Source organism: Acanthochromis polyacanthus, chromosome 3, assembly GCF_021347895.1.
Source record: "Acanthochromis polyacanthus isolate Apoly-LR-REF ecotype Palm Island chromosome 3, KAUST_Apoly_ChrSc, whole genome shotgun sequence".
Taxonomy (NCBI): Eukaryota; Metazoa; Chordata; class Actinopteri; family Pomacentridae; genus Acanthochromis; species Acanthochromis polyacanthus.
The window spans coordinates 11,433,553-11,456,360 of record NC_067115.1 but is presented as its reverse complement, the minus strand read 5'-3'; the positions used below and the strand labels follow the sequence as shown (position 1 = coordinate 11,456,360).

General features: G+C 43.1%; 1 protein-coding gene across 3 annotated transcripts; it reads left to right on the top strand.

Moving 5' to 3' along the window:
* The first annotated feature begins 642 nt into the window (after window positions 1-642).
* pcdh10a (protocadherin 10a) lies at window positions 643-21,369 on the top strand. 3 transcript variants are annotated; one of them, XM_022195319.2, is made up of 5 exons: window positions 643-3,787; window positions 4,993-5,051; window positions 5,589-5,695; window positions 17,203-17,363; window positions 19,588-21,369. In XM_022195319.2, exons 1-5 carry the CDS (start codon window positions 1,241-1,243, stop codon window positions 19,639-19,641), a joined length of 2,928 nt encoding a protein of 975 aa, XP_022051011.1. In that variant the 5' UTR covers window positions 643-1,240; the 3' UTR covers window positions 19,642-21,369. The 3 variants fall into 3 exon arrangements, with proteins under 3 accessions (XP_022051011.1, XP_022051010.1, XP_022051009.1); XM_022195318.2 differs by having other exon boundaries at window positions 17,203-17,586; XM_022195317.2 differs by lacking the exon at window positions 19,588-21,369 and having other exon boundaries at window positions 17,203-17,952.
* The last annotated feature ends 1,439 nt before the right edge of the window (window positions 21,370-22,808 follow it).

The following is a 22,808-nucleotide window of genomic DNA, read 5'->3' as shown; positions in this document are numbered from 1 at the left end:
TCTCAGAGAGAGAGAGAGGAGGGGGGGAGGGGGAGGGGGGGATGGCCATGGCACTGTGGGGTATTGCGTCACTAGCTGCCTTTACTTGCGCAGGCATTTTACATGGTGGTCTTTGGCTGTGGGCATCCTTGGTACATTCTGACTCACTCATACATTGGTATCAGAGCAGCGCTTAAATAGCAAACTGTTGAAATAGTTGCGTCAAGGGCGAGCTAGTGAGGGTCATGGCCCTGTATTTAGCATAGTGAGAGCCATTTGTTGCATTGGAAAGATTAGAAAAAACTAAATAAATCTTATTCTGATCACAATAAATGAAAATAGCAGCTTTTCCTGCAGAAATGTTACTATTTCTACAATGTTTTCTGCGCGCAGCCCCCACCAGCGCCAACTGTCTCCCTGCATATTTCAACTTTCTTAATTCACTGGATGTGTAAAACATTTAATTCCCCCCCTGCTACAACTGAGGCTGAGCCTGGAGGAGAGAGAAGAAGAAGAGACAGGAGCACAGCGGCACTTAACCGGTTTTGTTATGAGGGTCCGATGTGCGCTCTGGCTGGCGTTGCGGAGCCCCAATCAGGTGCCATTACAGCCGGTGTTTGAGAATATCATTGGCTGCTGGGGAAAGGAGCTGTGCGCAAAACCAACCCCGCTGCTCGCACTCGCCTTACAGAAGCCGAGCCGAGAACATCATCCGCTTTGAGCGCTTAGGCGCAGTGATTACATCTTCACAGAGAAAGATATAGAGAAAGTCTTGTTATTCGCCAGCTTGCTTTTTAATTTCATCAGAAGTTGCATTTGTTGCTGACTTACGCCGTGCGTAAATAGGAGTTTTTTGTTTTTGTTTTTTGCTTTCTGTTTCTGCTCGTGTGGATTTTTCTATTTTGTTTCGTGACTTTTCTGTGAAGAAGGGGCAGTCTGTTCTGTGCACAGGGAGTGTTGGCTATGCGTCCTGGCTCCAGCCTGCAATGTTTGCGCTGACGCCAAAACTCACAGACCGGTGCAGAATTGATTAAAACAGAGAAGCTCGGATCAAATGGCTGTGCTTCTCACAGCTGAAACGACACAATGTTCCACTGACCTGAGGAAGAGGAGAGGAATTTCAGAGTCGGACAGCCTTGTTGCTGTTTATTTCACTGCCTTTTTACGGACAGAGGAAATGGGAAATGCTCATTTCTTGTAAGAAAAAGGAATAACACTTTTCTTTTCATCTTCCAAGTGCACTTGGACAGAAGCAGAGGAGATGATTTGGTTAATATTCCTGCTCTCCATCCTGGATGGAGCTGTCTCTCAGCTACACTACTCCGTGCCAGAGGAGCAGGAGCCTGGCTCTGTGGTTGGGAATATTGCGGAGGATTTGGGGCTGGACATTACCAAACTTTCTGCTCGTCGCTTCCAGACGGTGCCTAGTTCACGGACACCTTATCTGGAGATGAACCTGGAGAACGGTGCGCTCGTGGTGAAGGAGAAAATTGACCGGGAAGAAATCTGTAAGCAGACCATCCCGTGCCTATTGCACCTGGAGGTGTTTCTGGAGAACCCACTGGAGCTCTTTCGCGTGGAAATTGAGGTGATGGATATCAACGACAATCCACCCAGCTTTCCGGAGACGGACATTTCCGTGGAAATATCGGAGAGCGCGATTCCCGGGACGCGTTTCCCGGTGGAGAACGCCTTCGACCCGGACGTTGGCACAAACGCGCTCAGCACATATGCCATAACGAATAATAACTATTTTTACCTTGACGTGCAGACACAGAGCGACGGGAACAAGTTCGCGGAGCTGGTGCTGGAGAAGCCGCTGGACAGAGAGCAGCAGGCGGTGCACCGCTATGTGCTGACGGCTGTGGACGGGGGCATCCCACAGCGGACCGGTACGGCTCTGCTGGTCGTTAAAGTTCTGGACTCTAATGACAACGCGCCCACCTTTGACCAGTCTGTGTACACGGTGAACCTGCGGGAAAACGCCCCCGTGGGCACTCTGGTCATTCAGCTCAACGCCACGGACGTTGACGAGGGACAAAACGGGGAAATAGTTTATTCTTTCAGCAGTCACAACACCCCGCGGATAAAGGACTTATTCAATATTGATGCCAGAACGGGCAGGGTAGAGGTGGCTGGTGAGGTGGACTATGAAGAGAGCAACACGCACCAGATCTACGTTCAGGCGAAAGATATGGGGGCTAATGCGGTCCCCGCGCACTGCAAAGTGCTGGTCAAACTCGTGGACGTGAACGACAACACACCGGAGATCGGTTTCAGCACTGTGACTGAATCTGTGAGCGAGCAGGACGCCCCGGGCACCGTGATCGCACTTTTTAGCGTCTCAGACCGGGACTCTGGTGAGAATGGACAAATGAGCTGTGAGATTCTGGGAGACGTTCCTTTCAGGCTGAAATCGTCTTTTAAAAACTACTACACCATCGTGACAGACGGACCACTGGACAGAGAGAACACAGACTCATACACCATCACTGTGGTGGCCAAAGACAAAGGTCAGCCTTCACTCGCTACCAGCAAGTCTATTAAAGTGCACGTCTCCGATGAGAATGACAATGCGCCCCGTTTTACGCAGGCTGTTTATGATGTGTATGTGACTGAGAATAATGTGCCCGGTGCTTTCATTCACGCTGTGAGTGCTTTGGACCCTGATATCGGACAGAATGCTCTTATTACCTACTCCATATTGGAGTGTGACATACAGGGCATGTCTGTGGACACGTATGTGTCCATAAACCAAGACACTGGCTACCTTTACGCGCTGCGCTCTTTTGATTACGAGCAGCTGAAGGAGTTTAGCTTCATGGTCCAGGCTAAAGACTCGGGTGCTGCTGAGCTCTTCTCTAATGCTACTGTAAATGTGATCATAGTTGACCAAAATGACAACGCTCCTACTGTAATAGCCCCTATCGGGAAAAATGGCACAGCCAAAGAGCACCTGCCGCGCTCTGCGGAGCCTGGCTACCTGGTGACGCGCATCGTAGCCATGGATGCGGATGATGGTGAGAACGCACGGCTGTCCTACAGCATCCTGCGGGGGAACGAGATGGGGATGTTCCGTATGGACTGGAGGACTGGAGAGCTGAGGACAGCCCGCAGGATCTCTCCCAAGAGGGACCCGCAGGGCTACTACGACCTGCTGATCGAAGTGAGGGACCACGGGCAGCCGCCTCTCTCCTCATCCGCGAGTGTGAGCGTAATACTGGTGGACAGCGTGATCGAAGGCCGCAGCGGGGATCGCGGCTCGGCCTCCAAGGCAAAGGAGACCTCACTTGACCTCACCCTCATTCTAATAATTGCCCTGGGTTCCGTTTCCTTCATCTTCCTCCTCGCCATGATCGTGCTGGCTGTGCGCTGCCAAAAGGACAAGAAGCTCAACCTGTACACGTGCCTGCTCGCCGGTGACTGCTGCCTGTGCTGCGGCTCGTGCTGCAGCAGGCAGGGTCGCGGCCGCAAACAGAAGAAGCTGAGCAAATCCGACATCATGTTAGTTCAGAGCACCAACGTTACATCTGGAGTGGGGCCCGTGGGGCAAGTGCCCGTGGAGGAGTCTGGTGTGGGCGGCGTGGGAGGGGGTTTCGGCTCCCACCACCACCAGAACCAGAACTCCTACTGCTACCAGGTGTGTCTGACACCGGAGTCCGCCAAAACGGATCTGATGTTCCTCAAACCGTGCAGCCCCTCTCGCAGCACTGACACGGATCACACCAACCCCTGCGGCGCCATAGTCACGGGTTACAGTGACCAACAGCCGGACATCATATCTAACGGCAGTATTCTCTCTAATGAGGTAAGAGTGGGCTGAATCAGCCTTTGTCACGCGGGGCTATACTTAACTCCACATAAAAGTGCACAACATTTCGAGGGTTAAGCTGATTTTAAAGTTCCTCTAGAAATCCACAGCTGTGCCTGCTTCATGTCAAAGTGTGTTATCCATTCAAGTCACGTTCAGCAGAAGTCTCAAAGAGGAATCTGCCATTGACTTGGCTGTTCTGCTTAGTGGCCTTTAATCATTGTCATGCGCAATGGTGATTGGGCATGTCAATTGTGAAATCTCATGTGGCCTTTCAGTTTTATTCGCAATAGACTGCTGTCAGATCAACCTTTATGTCGTGCGTAAAAGGCTGAATGTGAATGATTTTGACTTTGAGAGAAAAGGACCACCAAGTTGGAAGACACTCTTCAATTCATTAGTTTAATCTGATCCACATATTAACTGACTCACACGTGAGGGCGCATATAGGCATGGGCACTTCCAGGCGTAAAGTCAAAATCTGCGTAATTTTGGTAACATGTTTGTAGAGTTTTCATAATTACATGAAAATGGATGCATCTTAAATACATATCAAGCATATATCAGTGCAAAAAAATCTCACCAAGAGTGCATTTCACCTCGTGTTTTTTTTTTTTTTTGGTTTAATAATTCTTGAACTGCTCCTCGTTAGCAATTTTTTCAGTTGACATATAAAGTTTGGATGGCAAATGTCAAACGAAGAATGTGAGGAGGCAAGCGGCTTAACTGTCCTGATGTGCTCAGCCTGTGCGTTCTGCTCGCGGAGCTGTGGAGTTGAGGCTTTTTTGTTGATTGCGGTGTGACTGGAATGGATCCAGACAGCCAGTCACAGCCTTGGCTTTGCTGTGCGTTAAGTATTCCGTTCACGACCCAGCACGGCAGCACCGTGAACAAAGGTTGTTCAGTTTCAGCATCGGGCGGCTCAATCATTTACGCATTCAATCGCCTCCCTAACCTACTCTCCCCTGCACTCGTCTGCTCTCGCCCACTCACTTCACCAAGTGGATGCGCGCAACGTCGGTACCCCCGCCTCGCTCTGCCACAGCTTCCTCTAACACAGTTACACGTTGACAACCAGTCCAAGCAAACCTGATTAATCCTGTATGTGTTATTTAGCAGAGGGCCTCCTCCTCCTGTGTTTATCCGAATGTCTGTTTGGCGTTAGAATGTGATCAAATGTGTGTTTTTGTGGGTTTTTCCAGACAAAACACCAACGAGCAGAACTCAGCTATCTGGTGGACAGACCCAGACGTGTCAACAGGTAGTGAAAAGCACACATTCTGTGACACACACACTCACTGATTAATCACCATAGTGCAGAGAACAGATACCAGGCACCATCAGAGGACCTGTAACATCCAACAGGCTTCATGGATCCACAGCCTATTCACATATCTATAAAAATGAATACTACACCCATCAGTATGAATCCCGTATATTCCGCATGGTTAATTGTGGCTTTGAGAGGCAATGTGGCTCCCAATGTATCCATAACGTTCATCTTCAATTTGGCATCGGTCCCATAACTAACAGAGCAGCTTCTATTAAAGCTCGACTGCTGAATTTCATTACATGCCATGTGTAACATCCAATTTAGACTCTTGACGGCCACCGTGACGGTATTAATGTGGTGTTGATTTCTGATTCTCGCTCTCTTCCTCTTTGGCCCTCATTTAATTCCCCTCCTCACCCCCCAAACCCCTCCCTTCCGTTCTCACTCGTCTCCCGCTTCTCAATATCTCAACCTCTCCTTCTGCCTCTTCACTGTGTTCTCACTGCAACTGTCTCGCTCTTCTAGTTCGGCATTCCAAGAAGCAGACATTGTCAGCTCCAAAGACAGCGGTCATGGCGACAGCGAACAGGGCGACAGTGACCACGATGCCACAAACCGGGGTCACTCAGCTGGTGAGTTCCTCCCCTGACGTCACACAATTACACATTCATTTCAGCCCTCACACACACACACACACCCATCCCTTATCTGTTTCAATAGTGTGTGTTGTGATTGTGAATGGGATAATGCTGAATTGTTGATGCGGACCGGTGACTTTTAATTTCCTTAATTTGAGAGTGTGCAAAGGCCCCAGCACTGAAGTTGCTGGCTGGCATGAACAGGCCCCAGAGGTGTTGATTGTATTTCACAGCCGGGTGACAAGGAGGAATATTTGGGGAAAATCTCTCCTTCTCTGCCTCTTGCTTCTCCCTTTCTTGCTTTCTAACCCTGCTGCTGTTTCAGCACGATGTGGTGCTGAAAGGACAGTGACTCGCGGTGAGGCAGTGTGAGGCCTATAGTGCTTTAGTGGCACAAATCAATAGGTTCACTCGAGTGAAAGGAAATGGCACGAAAGCTAAATTGATATAATTAGAAGCATTTCAATCAGCCTCACAGTTGGTGCCGTTGTTGCTTATAGATTGAGTTGATCAAGCACATTAGAAGCTTTGGCATTCTTTCTTTTGTTAGCCAAATCTTTGTATGTTGGGCAGTGGTTAAACAAAAAGGTAAAATGTCGTAATTAAGGTTTATCGCTCCATCCACGCTGTCACTTCAGGTTATTTACTGACTCTTTTCTCTTCCACACTTTACAGCGCGGTAGATTTATTTAGACAAGGGTTTAGGTCTTATCATAAGCCTCTCCTTGTTCTCTCTAAAATTCTATTAGGTTAGTACCTGTTTATTGATCATAGTGGAGTCAGACAAAAAGTGGAGCAATACAAAATCTCATTTCATATTGAACTGCCCTTTCCTACCGAGGGATTGTTCCACACGGCACGTGTAAGACCCCTGTCTAGACCAGAGCCTGCCAAATATCATATCGGTGCTGGGAATACAAATAGAAAAGATCAGATAGGTGCTGTAGGGTTGTGAATGGTCCCTCATTAGGCTCTGCGGTGTTTGACATTATTAATGCAGCGAGCCAAAATAGAGAGCCAATATGCAGCAGTGGTAGTGTCACTGCCTGCCCTCTCTCATGAAACAAGCTGGGAAGGTCAAACAGTGCAAGACTGAAATGCAGAGCTGGAAGAAGTCCAAGGCTTCCTTATTTTCTTTATCAGGAGTAAATTGTTTTCTGAAATAAATATTAACACATGTGTTTAAACATACATTCAGAGCTGGAAGACTTCCATGAAAATGTGATCTCTGATTATGTGGAACAGCTCAGTCATGCAGAGTTTGGCTGTTTCTCAAACATTTCTACAAAGCTACGCAACAGACCAGAGAAAAAGACATAAAAGACAGAAAGGGGATAACAAGGCGCACACGCAGTATGAATATGTGATTTGCATCTCAACATATTCAGCCAGCAGGTAGCCCTAAGACTTGAGGAGGGAATCAAACCTGACATGGTTGTTCCAGGAAATGCCCCAGACTGTATTTTAGCACTTATGTGGACAATTGGCTTGGACTCTTTCTTCCTGGTTTGCTAGGACAGTTCGAGGCTTGCATTTCTGTACCAATAACATGCTTCTTCGGCTTTATTTGGCTCCGAGCATGCTCATTTGGCACTGGCCTGGGAGTGGACTCAGTTGGTGCTGTACTCTGTATTTCATATGAGTAAACCAACATTTGTTCCTCATGTTGGATTTAGAAGGGAACAGCTTACCACTCCATGGGAGGTAATATCACACGACTGGTATTTTGGAAAGAGGGACACTTGAGTTTCACAGACTTCTGTAAACAAAACCAGCCAGTGTGTGGGTGTGTGTGTGTCTGTGTGTGTGTAAAGGTATACCAGTGTCTGATTTAATATGTAGGCGTATACATGATACCTGTATGTAATCTGCTTGAGCATGCGCCTTGTCTGGAGGAAAACAAAGCTTAGCGATGATGTCTGTATTGAAAACACTTGTTCCTGGGAGACTGTGCTCTGGGAAGCTTAAATGAGATTCCGTTTAAGTGGAGAGTGGTATCTAGTGCTTGGCATGCTGCCAGGTATATATTTCCTCTATATAGTCATAGCCATTGCTCATTTGTCTCTGCATGTATATGTGTGACTTATTAACATAGAGGGATGAGAGTGTTGTTGGCTGTCTCCTGTGGCTTGCGCTATGTTTGTGTATGTTTTTGTGTGCACTTGCCTGTATGAGTTTTGTGCTGAGTGGTTGTTCTTAAGTAGACAGCCAAACTGCAAATGCCCGAGCCAAGGCAATGTATAGACCACATGTATTTTTCTATTTCTTTTCTCTGCAGCATCTGTGTGCACAAACAAGCTGTGCGTGCACATGCAGACACACACATATATTAAATATATATTTATATATATTCTGCATATGTGTGTGTTTGTTTGACACACACATATTCTCTTCCTGGGTTTGTGGCAGGGTCTCATCCTTCATTCTGTCTCCCCCACACGTTGGCTCTCCGCAACACTCGGCTGATCAGTAATTCATTTCTAGAACCTTTGCATAGCAATTATCAAAGGAGGGTTAGAGGCAAGGTTTCCTCACGGGACCACACGGCACACACTCTCCCTTTTGGTGCACCTCGGAATATTTCAAATCAAGGGAAAACCATTTCCAGTTGGCATATCATCAACTACACCTGCCGTGGCTTCCCGCTCGGCCGCTCGTCTGACACTTTAGAAAATAAGTCTCCTGACGTGGTTTTAAATCAAAGGGACACTGCCTGTGAGGCTGGGATATCTGCGGATACCTTTAAAAAGTGGGCAAATGGCTTTTCTGAAAGCTGCGTGTCTGAAGTGAAGCGCTGCCGCATCAGGAGCCAAAGCACTATTGATTGAGTGCCACACCTTTTACATTCCCACAGCCTCTTTTTTTAAAAAATTAGACACAGTTCCCCTCTTCATTTCCTTAATTATTCTAATTGGAGATGACAGTAAGCGTAAGCAAGCAAAACAAACAAAAAAAGGTGACAGATAGGAGATGATAAAATATTTATCAGGGAAAAAAAATGGCATCCCAGAAACATTCGATCAACTGGGGAAGGCTGCGTGACGGGTGTTAGACTGGAAATGATCATTATCATGACGTTTGTTTTGGTGAGAACAACAGCCGTGACAAATGGGACAATTAAATCTCTGCAGCAACGGTGTATTAGATGGCTGATTATGAATTAGTGGCGGACACCGTGTTGCAGTTTCCCATGTCAGTGAGCTGTCAGAGGAATTTAGCAGACAGAGTTTTGATACACCCTTCGTCCTAGACACTGACTAAGCCGCTAGGTTGAAGCGAAGCTGAAGAGCGGCCGCCTTGTGCAGAAATATAGATTTATGACAAAATGATGTGATATATTAATACAAATGCAATCTCTGAGATCAATAAGCACATCTCAAGTTCAAGTTCAAAAGCTCAGACAATAATGGAAACTTGAAGGAAAAGGATTTGAAAGGGGCTGAATGCTTTCAAAAGACAATAACTTTACTTACCCCGTTGTAAAGTGACAAAAATTGGGAAAAAAAACAACAACAGCCACTTAACAGAAAAGCTTTTAGTCAAGAACAGATCTTTAAGTCTGCAGTCAAAGGAGTAACATTGTCAGTTTGCTTCTGCTTTATCTTCACTAATAAGTGGTTTGTCTTTTGTCTGTACACTTGCCTCCCAGATTCAGAAGTGTTGTCTTAAATTTCTCTATTTTGACTGAACAATCGTCCACACACCCAGAGATATTGAGTTTACCGTCATATATCAAAGCATGCAGAATATTGCTAACTTAAGGAATGGCATAATTGTTAGAAGGTGTAATGACATCAGAGGACTGTATGAAAGGAACAGCGTCTGAAGGGGATGACCCAGTGGAAATGTATGGAAATTATAGTGTAGATAGATACATACTCAAGCCAGCAAAACCCGCGAGCAGAGAATGATATTAAGAAGTTCAAAATACCTAAATACCACACAAGAATAAAAATTTACTACAGCAAACAGAATTTAAATAAATAAATTACCTCATTATAAAAAATCTATTTCAATTTTGCCTGAAACAAGCTGGGATGTCACTTCTTCTAAGCTGGTTTGTTGAATATCAATACAGGTCAGTACAGGTCAGAGCAGAGAAACTAACGACAGTTCTAGCAATCGGTCTGATTAGCTCATTGAAGAAAGGGCAGTGAGATGTCTCTTTTATCTCCAAAAAAGTCATTTAAAAATTGTCAAAATGTCAAAACCTTCTTGTAACAGGATTAGAGAAGGTAGACGAAGGTGTTCCGTGTGAAAATGAAAGGAAACCTCAGAAAGATCCTGTCCTGTAATGATTACCCATACACTCAAGCATGTTATTGAACACTTTGATGAATGTCCTTTTGGGATGAATAGGTTGAGTCTCCTGAATGAAGTGAATGTGTTCCCAACTCTGAAATGGATGAAAAAAGAGGACACGAGTGTTCCTCATTTCTCAGTGCAAGTGCATTTGAAGATGCCTTCAATGTGCTGAACACACAATATCAAAAAGTGGAAAAAGATATATTTGTAGTGCCTCAGAAAGCAGCCTTGGAAATTTTAAGCGTAAAGGGAGGCAGCAAGACTAATGGAAATCTCAGAAAAGTCTGGGGGAGTCATAAGCATGCTCTGGCCATGAGTAACACACACATCATCCTCTCTGTCCAGAGAATTAATGTCAGTGAACATCTGCTTCAGCTAGCCTGAAACGTCCTACAAAAAAGCTCATATGTCAGGATATGTGTCGGTAATCTGATCTGTGACCAGTGGCTATGATTACATTCTTCCACTGCATCACTTTTGTGCACATTTGCTTCATACAAATACATGAGCAAGCATTCTGAACAAGGTAACAGGGTGAATGGACGAGTCAGGTGTCTTTTTTCTTTGTAGTTTTGCCTCATTATTAATGCTAATAGCAACACTCTACTTATCAAGGTAGTTGCTGAGATGTGATGATGCATTTAGGTGACTAAAAAGAAATATGACTGCAGGAAGTACCACTAGTAAGATGGTCTTTTTACAGGGATATGTCATTTCTCAGTCTGGCCAGTAAACAGATCTAATATTGTTATCCTGATTAAATATAATACTTTTATAAATGCATTATTTTGGCTCCGATGTAATCAATATCCTGCAGTCTTGAGCTTTGTTGTACCTACAGCAGTATTTGATTGGTTTCACATCACAAATAATGACCTGGATGATCAAAGTCAAACACATGGAAAGCAGAAAAAAAAACAGTTGAAGTTTGTGCTCTTCTAAATTTCTGCACTGAAATTGGCATTTTAATTGCAAATGTATATTCTAAATATTGGTAATTGGCGTCTTTGATTACTAATATTGTGGATCACTATCTACCCTCAAAATAAACACATCAATCAAACTCTACATCTTACAGGTTTGAACCAAACAGATGAGTTTGGCAACATTATTTTGACGAGAAAACAAATGTGTATCATTGTGTGGTTTTACTGTAAAATAATAGTCACTTTGATTTAAGTCAGTGATTCCTAACCCTACTAAGAAAATTACACACTTAGCTACTGAATCTGCATTCAGTCTTCTTGTTGCAATTAGCTGTTTAACATGAGGAAAATAGAGTATTTGTAGGAGGTAGGACACTAAAAAGTTTAATGTATGTGCTCCATTTTATTCAAAATTAGACCACCCTGAACTTTATTTTGATCAAAATGAACACTGTAAGTCAGTCATAGCCAGACGTTGTTTATATCCGTCCCGGTTCCAGCTGTGAAAGGTCTGAGCCAGGCAGAACATGCAAACTCCACACAGTAAGACCCAAGCTGTCCAGCAGGCTCAAATCAAAAACGTTCTTATGATGAAGCAGCAGTGCTAGCCGCTGCACCATGGTACCACCCGAAGAGATGCTTATATCATTTAGATAATCTGGCAACCATCTGTTTGCATTCCTGCCCTTTGCTCCTTGTGTTTCTTGCACTGCGCTGTAGCAATGTCACTGTGTTTTTACTCATTCTGGTGAGTCAAAGCTTGAAACAGCTAACAGAAATGAGCACCAGGAATCTGAAAATAAAGCCCGAGTTGTTCCAAGTCAGAATTAGGAGATCTCATGCTTGTGTGTAATATCAGTGAAGGCTTTATACTACAACACAATGCAATCAAACAGGAACCCGAGCAATGAAAAGCATATAAAACTGTGATCAATAATCAATGGCTATGCAGAACCTTTGTTCTAACAATACATGAGGGGTGATATTAATCAAGCAGACACTGTTAAGGCAAGCAGCCATCTTGGCTGTCCTTCCCAGCCCAGTTGCTCTGTCACAAACACTGAAAATGGTAGCTGGGAACAATCTCCCTGTCTGTCATTACTGGATATGGTGGGAGCCATCTTGCTCTCTTTTTTTGGCCCTGGGAGGTCTCTGGTTTACTCATCACAGCCTCAGTGGCCAACTCGTGTAAGGAAGCTATGCTACTCCCCTGCCGTCTTGTGCTGCTGTCCAAATATTGACGTTTTGTGTCTGTATTCTCTCCTGAACAGTGGAGGACAAGATGAAAAACAGAGGTATGGATAAAAGACACCCTCTACCTGGGGAGTGAGGAATGTTCCTTTTTTTTTTTTTGTTGGGGGGTTGGGGAATCAAGAGCGTAGAAGAAACAGGCAGGGAGGATTAAATGTGACAGAAAATGATAAGTGACAGAGGGAAAGAGACACAGAGGGACTAATAGAGATGGAGAGAGAGACAGACAGACAAAGTGAGTGCAAGAAGGAGGGAGCGACTGCAAACCTGAGCGCAGCAGATATATACTCGGCAAAGTGAATTCAAACACGGGCCTTGTGCTTTTCCAGAATTTGTTTTCCCTTCATTTCTCTCTTCTCCCAGTTGCTGGATGTATGTCAGACAACGCAATTAGTCAAATCACACCGACGAGGGATTTCAGAAACATGCAGAGGTGTAATGGGGAAAAAAGAGAGCGGAAAAAAAAGAGAACAGAAGTGCTGATTGCTTATTAGCAAGTAGATTGTGTTTGTACTGTGCTGCATCGTTTACATCTCCCCCAATGTGTGTGTGTGTGTGTGAGAGAGAGAGAGAGGGAGAGAGAAACAGAATGCGTGGATGTTGTGTGTTCCTGCTGCCTGATGAGGTCAGGATGAGAGATAGGGCTGCTGGCAGGGCTTGTCATTGCCAGTCACTGTTTTGGTTGTTGTTTTGCTTCCTGCCCGAGGAAGCGAAGGTGCTTCACGGGGATCAACAGCCACTTGGTGTCACACGCGCATGTCCTGTCTGTCTGTTTACTCATGTATATTTACATATCTCCACATTAAGAGCGTATTTTTGAGCGTGTGTGTGTGTGTGTGTGTGTGTGCACAAACATATGTGTTGATCTTGCCTGTTTATAGCGAGAGAGCCGGCAGGCAAAAATCAGCGAGTAGTTTGGAAGCTTGTGACATGACTATTTCCGAGCCTGATATGCGGTAAACAGTGACTGCTGCAGACTATATTTACACATAATCTCCTGAGCACAATGTGCCTGCTTAATAATATACTCAGATATGAGAAATATGGAACAGACAGAGCTTTCTCCTAATCCTTCTGCATTAAGTTTTTATCTGCATGCAGGTGTGGTTGTGTGCATCCTTGTGCTTTCTGCTGAGAGTTACATGTGGTGCTTTTTTGCACCTGTGCTTCAGTCTTTCTGCTGATTTGTTTGTACATTTAGGGAACGTTGCGGCTAACAACTGCTTTATCCGCACAACGGCTAGAGATGATTGCAGGGCCCGAGGTCAACACCCTCATGTGTCAGAGCAGGAAATTAATTTGTGAAAAGTCCATTTAAAGGCTAAAGGCTAACTACAAGGTGGGAATTAACAGAAATACTATGATTTATATGCACCCAACCTTTTGAAGACACCATAAATATACATTAGTTCTCGGGGTGAATCAGAGGATAACTTCAAGTGAATGCCACTCAAAAAGTGAAACAGCTGTTAAAGTAATTATGCCGGAGCTGCTTTCCTGCACTTATCCTGTTAAAATTTTAGACATTGTTCAATTTGTTCACCGCGAGATCACGGTTCCTGCTGCCACTGAGGCCATATTCCTCCTGGGCTATGTGGTGATAAACACAAGCGAACCCTTTGGCAGCAAAAGCACTGACTGGTGCTTATTCTGTGGGGCAGACAGACCAGACAGGGCTAAACAAACCAAATAGACATTGATGTCTTTAAAATTTGCTGAAGCAAACACAGTATGTTAAGGAAAAAACTAAATATTGCCGCTGTCAGCTCTTATGCACAGCTATTTCCCCACAATTGCTGTTTTTCTACAAGTAAATAACACCAAATAGTCCAAAAGCATGATATAGTTTCACAGAATACGAATTTTTGTTTTGTGGCACTTGCAAAGCTATCATTGTAAACACATTGCTCTTAATGTCTTGCCTGGTTAAATAAAGGTTAATTTATTTATTTTTTAATCATGCTGAGCTGTTAATCCTCATCTGATATGATTAACTGCATGAAAGTTTAAGGATAGTTTAACATCTACATGTTTCGTACAGTTTCCGTTTTTTTCTTATTCATTATTAAACTGGGATAGGCAGCAGCCCTGCATGACAATTAGAAGAGGGTTTTTAGAAACACTGGCAGCTGTGAGAATGTTGGAAACATCTCACTTTGATAAGGTTAAAGTACATTAAAGCTCTGGCTTAATTAGACAATTTCAACTTTTTCTTGAAAATTAAAAGTCCTCCGCTGCTCTGCCCACCACCTCTGTCTAACCCCTCTCCCGTCTCCATCTGCGAACCTCAGGTCTCCCACCCCTCGTCTTTTCTGGCCATTCCTCTTTCCATCTGTGATTGCCCAGGTCTCCCCCTCTCCTTCCTTATGGTTCCTGCAGCCTCGCCGCTTCTCCCGCCTGCTGTCTCTGTCTGTGAAATCTGCAACTCCCTCCCTCCGTCTGTTTGGCCCTCACTGTCTCTTGTCTGTGAGCCTCGTGGCTGTCCGGTCACTGCACAGTCTTGCTGCCTTTCTCGCTCCCCATGAGGCTCGAATTAGTAGTGAGAATAAATCTGTACGATGCACACAAACAAGAAAATAATAATAGAGATCGGTCACAGTGATAGTTCTAAGACAAAGTGATGACATAAACAAAGCGTGGTATTCACGTGTGCAACTGGAGATCATTTACTGTTCGAACAAATCGCCATGTTGCAATAAATTCAGCTCCAAACATGTTTTGATCTCGTATTTACTACTCCTGGTATTCAGTTATGCTTTGATTACTTTCTTTGAAGCATGTGATCTTTTATTTGTCAAGTTAAATGCATCATCCTCACCTTGAAGCATTCAGTGCTTTCAAGGGTAAATGTTTGGTGTCTTTAGTTGCGTCTCCATTTAAGACGATGATAACACTGGCTATCCTGCTTTCCACTGCAGCAGCAGAAAAACATAAAAGCAGAAAAAAAAGCTCAAATCCCGTCTAAATCCCAGATTTATTGTTAATGCACTAACCCTACATAATTCCTGTTTACTTTCCTGGATAGAGATTATAGATGATACTGTATTTCCATCTTCACTACGAGGAGATCTGCACTTATCTGTATTACTTCGCACTGATGCTCTACTCAAGCGTCTTTTAAGCAGAGTATTATCCGGAAGTGATTTCTTTAAATCTGACAAATGTGCAGAAGAGATCTTTTGTTTAAAAGAGTGACGTCCGCAGGTGGCGTCTGAGAGGCAAAACCGAGGGCAACAGAAGTTTGCAAAGCACTGGCTGAACCGCTCGCTGTTGCTTGATAAGCTCATTGCGTTGTGTGCAGGGTAACCGCAGAAACGTTGCACTGTTTAAGCCTGAAGTTTGTTAAATTGGCATCACATTGTGGGAACCTGTCTGAAATACACAGACCAGTAGAGCAGTAGCATCTCGTCTGACAGAAGAAACAAAACAAAACTGAAAAATGTGACATCGTACAGCATCCTTTTATAACCAGCGTCACTTTTCCTTCTGTACTTGCTTCTTTCGTGTTCAGTTTAGATCATCTGTAATCCATGACAGGATAATATTCTGAGGTTTAATATGAAGAGGGGGGAGAATGTGGAGAAGGCAGTTAAAATGCGTCTTTCCCTAAGGATCTTTATGATCTACAGTAGATGCTATTAGGTTAAAATGTTGTTTTTTTTTTATTATTGGCATGATTGTATTGATCTGCTATATTTTCAAAAGTGATCGCCCTCAAAGAGGATCCCAGTGCCTTGGTGGATAATAAATCAGCATTTTTTTCTTTTCTTTTTTTCTCTCTGGCCTAATATCTATCGATATGTAAGCCTGCATTACATTGTTTGTGTATGCGCGTGCCTGCTTTTAGCATTAGCGGAAAAGTGGCATTATCAGTCGAATGTATCAGTCGAATAGATTTGTGTAAGTAGACCCTTTGATCTGAAGCCCTCTCAGCCTCAGGGAATTACAGATTACAGATTGCCCGCTTTCTTTGTTTCTCTCTCTCTCTTCTTGACTCCTTTTCTTTCCTGATGAAACGCATCTCTTTCCTCCTCTCGCCCTAAACTGATCATCTCCCGCTTTGATCGCACTGTTCCAAAGCTTTCCCACAACCGTTCCCGGCTTTGCGGGAAAAACCAGTAAAACTACAAATCCAATCTGCACATGAGCAGGAAAATGGCTGCAGGCTCTCATTATTATGATGACTCTGTTCATGTCTTCTGTTCTTTTATAATCTCTCTCGTACTCTTCTTTCCTCCCTCTCTTTATACTCTCTAAGAGAGTGTAATTAACATAACCGGTACCTCTTTCATGGTTGTCGTGTGCGTACGTGAGTGTGTTTGTTATTCTATTATATCATTTCAGATGTTAATTTGATCTTTTTTTATGTGGATGTTTTGTTTTTGGCAGTGGCTGTGTGTCAATTACACACTTTGTCGGTTTGTAAAGGGATGATTGACATTAGAGTATGATTAAGCAGCCAGTGAAGATTTTCTTGTTTTTGTTTTTTTGTGTGGCACATTTCTTAGGATAATTGTGGGTGTTTTTTTTTTTTTTTGTCGTTGTTGTGTAAGGATGATAGAATATGGATTCGCATTTTGTCTCTTGGCATTTCAAAATCAATTGTGAGTCTGAGGATGTTGATGTGAAAAGGAGGAGGAGGGGGAGAGAAGGGGTGAGATGTTTTCGCAACACCACATCATTTTGATTGCACATTTCATTCGGAATGAATGGGGTGAGGAGGAAAACAAACAATTCGCTTCATCAATGTTGGCCTTGTCTCTTTGATGAATAGCTTTTGCTGCACTTTTTCTGCTCGCGACATTGGCAAATGATTGTTAACTTGTGTTCTCTCTTCTGGTCTCTTTTTCTCATCTCTCCCTCCTTCTCGCCTTTCCACTCCAAATTTCCGTGCCGCCTCTTTTTTCATGATCCGTCTCCCTTTGTTTTCCCCCACTATCCCTTGCATCTATGATCTTCCACCCACATTTCATTTCTTCCCTACCTCGCTTCTACTTCCCGTCCTCCTCCTCTCTGCAGGAGCTGACCTGTTCTCCAACTGCACAGAAGAGTGTAAGGCCCTGGGTCACTCTGACCGCTGCTGGATGCCGTCTTTCGTGCCGTCAGATGGGCGCCAGGGACCGGACTACCGCAGCAATCTGCACGTCCCTGGCATGGACGCCACACTGCCCGACACTGAGGTACCCGCCTCCGTCAACCTGTCCGACCAACTCACCATGACCTCGTCAACCGCCTCGTCCAACGATAGGTCATTCTCCACCTTTGGCAAGGACGGCCAAAGGTCACAGTCACACCACAGCCTTCACCATCACCTCCATCAGCAACAGCAGCAGTACAGCTCCAGCACGCTAGAGAGGAAAGAGTATGATAGGGGGACCCTACCGTACAAACCCACCTTTCTCTGTGAGTATCAGTATGAAAGCTCCCTGGGACCCTATGACTTTGGTCTGGTCCAGTACAGATACTAAGGGAGGGGACAATGAATCTGCTTCTTGATTCTGATCTGGACTTCTTATGTTGTTTATCAACTATTATTTCTTCTATTTTTAAGGAGTTTCAAAAATACGGCTTTATGTTTTGTTGCATTTTTCTTTCATTTTGTAAATTATCATTTCTTTTGTCGAATGTAAAATGTAATCTATTGCTATCTCCCCTTCTCCAAAACCCATTTTTAAATAATTGAATCTAACCCCACCCTGACCCTAAATGCTGCTTGTAATCATGTGACTTATTCTAAAATAAACTAAATTTGAATTGGACTCATGTTAATTTGCTGTGGCCCCTTTTTCTTTCCTTCTTTTGTTCCTTTTCTCTAAATTCCCCCCCCTTCAAAATCCTTTTTATCTGATGCTCATATAAGTAAAGGACATCCACACCAGCACACTTCATGTCTCTATCAAAAACCATGTTCACATTCTCACAATTAAACACTCAATAAAATATGTTTGGAGAGGAAACAAGAGATAGTTCATTTCCTAATGTAAAGGACATCTTTTTCCATTTGCTCAACAATGGTTTTGCTTCAGCGTGATGACTTCCCTACTGAATAGCTCAAAAGGTGAACCGCACAACCCACGCCTCTTCTTCTTCTTCTCCTTCACAAGGACTGGAGTCCATTTTGTTCTAAAAAGGAACTCTCGAGTATCTATACTTGCTTGCTTGTGAATCAATACCTGACATAAAGAAAGGTGGGTGAGGTGGGCTGTCAACAATGAGGTCAGGATTCTTCAGTTCGAAAAAAGTCTTCCATACAAGTTTTGTGCAAGAAGGAAGAAATCCACCATAGTACGAAGCAAGTTTAATTTGGCAAATCAAACATGTTGATATGCACTGGAATAAATTGGAGTTTGTATTTCTAAAGGAACCTGAATGGGACTCTGCAGGGAAAAAAAGGAAGGCTGGACACTTCTTGCCAGCTTCAACTGCCTTCTAAGCTCCCACATTACATGAATATTCTATTAGCTCTAAGAGTAGAGAATGGATTCGATATACACATTCAGTAGAGAAGTCATTTCCAGTCAAGTCACCACCATGTTAACCACCATCCTCCATGATACTGCATGCTGACTGTGAGCTGTCTCTCAGGTAAATGATGAGCACCATAACCTGTTTTTTTCCCCCCAATCTTTTAGTTTTTTTTTTCCGGTTTGTTTGTGACTTAACAGAGTCAAGCAATCTTCCCCTTGCACATCAGGTCTGTGTGAAAAATAATTGCTATTTAGCCTTCAGGTGCTAGAGCCTGTTTTGCTCCAAATATAGCTGCCTGCACGTCTGCTCATCTCGTCTGCCTCGCAGGGTTAGGATAAATGCACTCCATATTCGCTCAGACCAGAACTCACAACTTATTTTATTTCAATTTACTTTTTTGGATGTACGATTTCTTCCATTTTTTTTTCTGTTCTGTTGAAATAAATGGACCCCACTTTGCCACGGAAAAGGTTTCGCTGTTCATCAGGCCATAAAAATATGAGAATAGTCCCAGAGGCTGAGACTCTATTAACCAATAAGCATCATGTTCTACTTTTAAAAATAGCATTGTATGTACTATGGCAGAGCCCTGATCACCAGGGTAGCCTTGATAAAGGATTTGTAAATGTTTAATGAGCCATTTATAGATAATTAATGAAGCAATTAGTGCTCTGTGTATTTTCTATGCATGCATTATGTAGCCACCAAATTTTGAACATTTATCTTCACTGATGGACATGTTTTTTACCCAATTCCCAAATTAGTTTTACAATTATACTGCAAGGACCAGCCTGTAGGGTGTATAAATAACTTCACAGACCGTCCTTTGTGGCACGTATCCTTCAAGAGACGATATTTCGAGCCGACTGTGTCACTAAAAAGCCTCAAGGGAAAGGGTGTCATTTGTCTTAACGAGTGTGTTCTTTGTCTTTTCAGCCCGCAAAAGGATTTGCTAGCTCATTCCACGTGGACCTGTCGGAGACAGCGTGAATTTCTGTTCTAGACCACCAACACTGATGCTAGAGACAGCGAAATAAAACTAAACAAATGGCAACTTGGACAACAGCAACCTTGGTTAAACTTCATTATCTTGGGTGGCGAACTGTAACGAAGCCTTGGCAGTGGCTGCTAAGGGAGGAAAGAGGAAATAAATACTGAGTAGCTGTAAACCTCTAGATATCTAAGGAGCAATCCAAGGCCTTATTTCACTCAGCAGGACTGAGATCAAGGCTGAAACTCTCGACCATGCGAAGATTACAATGTCATCAGCAGACAGAAGAAAGGAACTGAAGCAAGCAGAGGAATACAAAGCAAGAGACACGAAGAGGGACCGATTAACTCACAGAGGTGTTTCTTTTTTCGTTTTTTTTTTCCGTTCGTTTTATTTCAACTGAAGAGTTAGCCTCTAGAAATCTGTGTGTGCCTGTTTACATAAAGAAAAAAACAAAAACTAATGTTTCTGTACAAACTTCAACCAACGTCACACGGAACCCTTTAGCTATTTCTATGGTCACCACTAAGCCAGCTGTACAGAGACTGTGTGGGAGGGGAAAAAGAAGACTGACAGCCAGAGTGAAAATGAAAGACTGAGTGGAAGACAATTAGACGAAGAGAGAGACAGAGCAGGTGTTGTACAGGTATTAAAACAAAAAATAACAAAAAACAAAAAAAAATGAAGGAAAGAAGGACAAGCAGAGATAATGTGCAGTACTATAAATTCTGTATCTCCGGTTTTTTGACTTGACTGTCTTTATATAACTTCTCTTTATCGTTTCAGTTGTTCTTTCTGTGTGGTTAAAGTGTGCAGACTCTCAAGTATTCCAACTTACTGTTACAGGCAGGAACATGTGGTCCAGAGCCGGGTTCAGTCATCTTTCCTGTTTAGCCACTTCAGGAAGGAGATTTGGGACAAATGCACTGCAGAGAGAGAGAAAGAAAAGAAGCTCATGAGCCTCATGTTCAGTTTTACCAATAAAGTACCACAAAATGAATGTTCTCATTTCTAAAGTAGTGACTAACAGTTCTGAAGTTCCTTCCTGAGCTGACTGTAGAGAAAGTGAAATGACCCCTTTACATGGATGTGGTTCCCTTGATGCCACTGGCCTATACATAAACAATCAGACACATTCAGTGGTTTTTATCATGTGTGCAAAGTGTTTACTGTGCTATTTTAAAAGCTTATAAATGAATATAAATCTATATATATAACTATATATATATATATACAATATACTTTTTTTCTGAAAACTGTGTAACCATTGGTTAGTTTCTACACCTCATATTATCATTCAGTCGAATAATACCAAGTGCTACAAAATCAAGACTTGTATCGATCGAGGAGGATTGCTTCAGCCTAAAAAAAGCAAACCACTTCGCACCAACCAAGGATTAAGTTGATGTTCTTATTTGATTGTTACTTTTCACTGTTTACAGAAGCTGGGCCTTGTTGTGTGTAGCAAAGACACCAGTTGAGTTGTTTTGGCCTGTTGTGTATTTTTGCTAGCAGAATATTTGAACATGTACAGGAAGGGGGGTTATCACAATCCAGCGAAACATCCAAGGTTTTACAGTCATACCAGAGAGGCATACACAGACACATAACAGACATAAAGGGGCAATACGTGCTGAGGAGCAAGGTATTGCACACACTGATTAACACATTTATGCACCAACTCACACAGGTTAAGTGGTGGTAAATAAACAGTGTCATTGAAGTTCTCTCAAGTGTGTTTTGTTGCATTTAATTGGCAATCTTATGTAATATTTGCCATGTTGACCATATTAGTTTAGCATGATGAGCAGTTGTCATGAAATGATGATGTACATCTGAGACTGCTAAAATAATAATAATAATAATAATAATAATAATAATAATAATAATAAAAAGCATTACTAGACAAACTCATCCAATGATGATGCTAGACACAAAATGAAGGGATCCACAAAGGTAACTTTGCACAAATTTCATGGCAAAACACCTAAATTTAAATGTTGGGACATTTAGGAAAAAGAAAACATAAATGTGTGATTAGCATTCATGCTCTGTACTCTGAGGTTCATCAAGCTCAGCAGACTTCATAGGGGACATTGAAGTCTCCAGTAGGTGTTAAGATGTCAAATACTTGGTGGAACTGATGGAATAGTCAGAGGAGCAGCAAAAATCTTAAGCCCTGTCCAAATCTAAAATGATTTGCTTGTTGGACATTGCTTTATAGCCGGAAGATGGTTGCTAGTAGGCATTCCAGACTCTGGTTTTCCCACCTCACATGTTTCAAATGAAACTGGCAAGCTAGTAACTTTAAACAATGTTTATTTTCTCTTAGTTCACCTTGCACAATTTAGCAGACATATAAGTAAAAGCATGAAGAGTAAAATAACATCCCAAAAGCTTCAGTTGCACATCCTTGGGCTAAGTTCAATGTGAGGAGGGCTAATGCAAAAGTGTGAGTGTGTGCGACAGTTCACATGTCTGAAGTGAAGAAAACTGCACAGAATCAGTTTCCATAACTGGCTAGCCCATACAATTAATTTTTCATGTTTAAAGTAATGCGGATCCGGGCATCATGTTTTGAGCTTTTGTCCTTTCATGAACTGTGATTACAATTTAGGTTTGTTGGAGATTGCACTGATAAGTTGTGCTGCTATTGTGATGTGGTTGAAGTAGCAGGAACCAAAGCTGTGCACATTGTTTCCTTGTAGTAAACCTTCTGAGAACTAGTGATGCAGTCGTATGTCGATCAGTAGTGTCCTCTGTGTTGCCTCAACATTGCGCTGCCAACGGTTGTGTCGCGTTCATTGCTACAAGTCACAGAATTTCACGGACATTCCATGATTTCTGATCACCACATTGTTGCTGGTCTCTGCCTGTATTTGTGCCCCTTGAACATTTATCCAGTATGCACAATGAAGCAAATAATCTAATGAGATATTTCAGTCTGGGCACAGCTATGTCTAAACAGCATGGCGTGAATTTTGATTCAAGTTGTTAGAGTTAGAACAAACATGTTGTACTAATGATCACAGTCATTAACTGGAATAGGAACTTGATTATTACTTGAAATCTTCAGAGCCCACTTCCATTGCTTCCACTGCTGTTGGTAGCAGATGGATTTTCATGAAATGACATTAAAAGACATTTGCCTATCCCAAAAGAATGT

Bases quoted from the DNA above. Each gene is read 5' to 3' on its own strand.
- pcdh10a (XM_022195317.2), top strand. From the start codon at position 1,241: ATGATTTGGTTAATATTCCTGCTCTCCATCCTGGATGGAGCTGTCTCT. The intron at 5,052-5,588 runs GTAGTGAAAAGC...TCGCTCTTCTAG, and splicing joins AGACCCAGACGTGTCAACAG to TTCGGCATTCCAAGAAGCAG. The intron at 5,696-17,202 runs GTGAGTTCCTCC...TCCTCTCTGCAG, and splicing joins AAACCGGGGTCACTCAGCTG to GAGCTGACCTGTTCTCCAAC.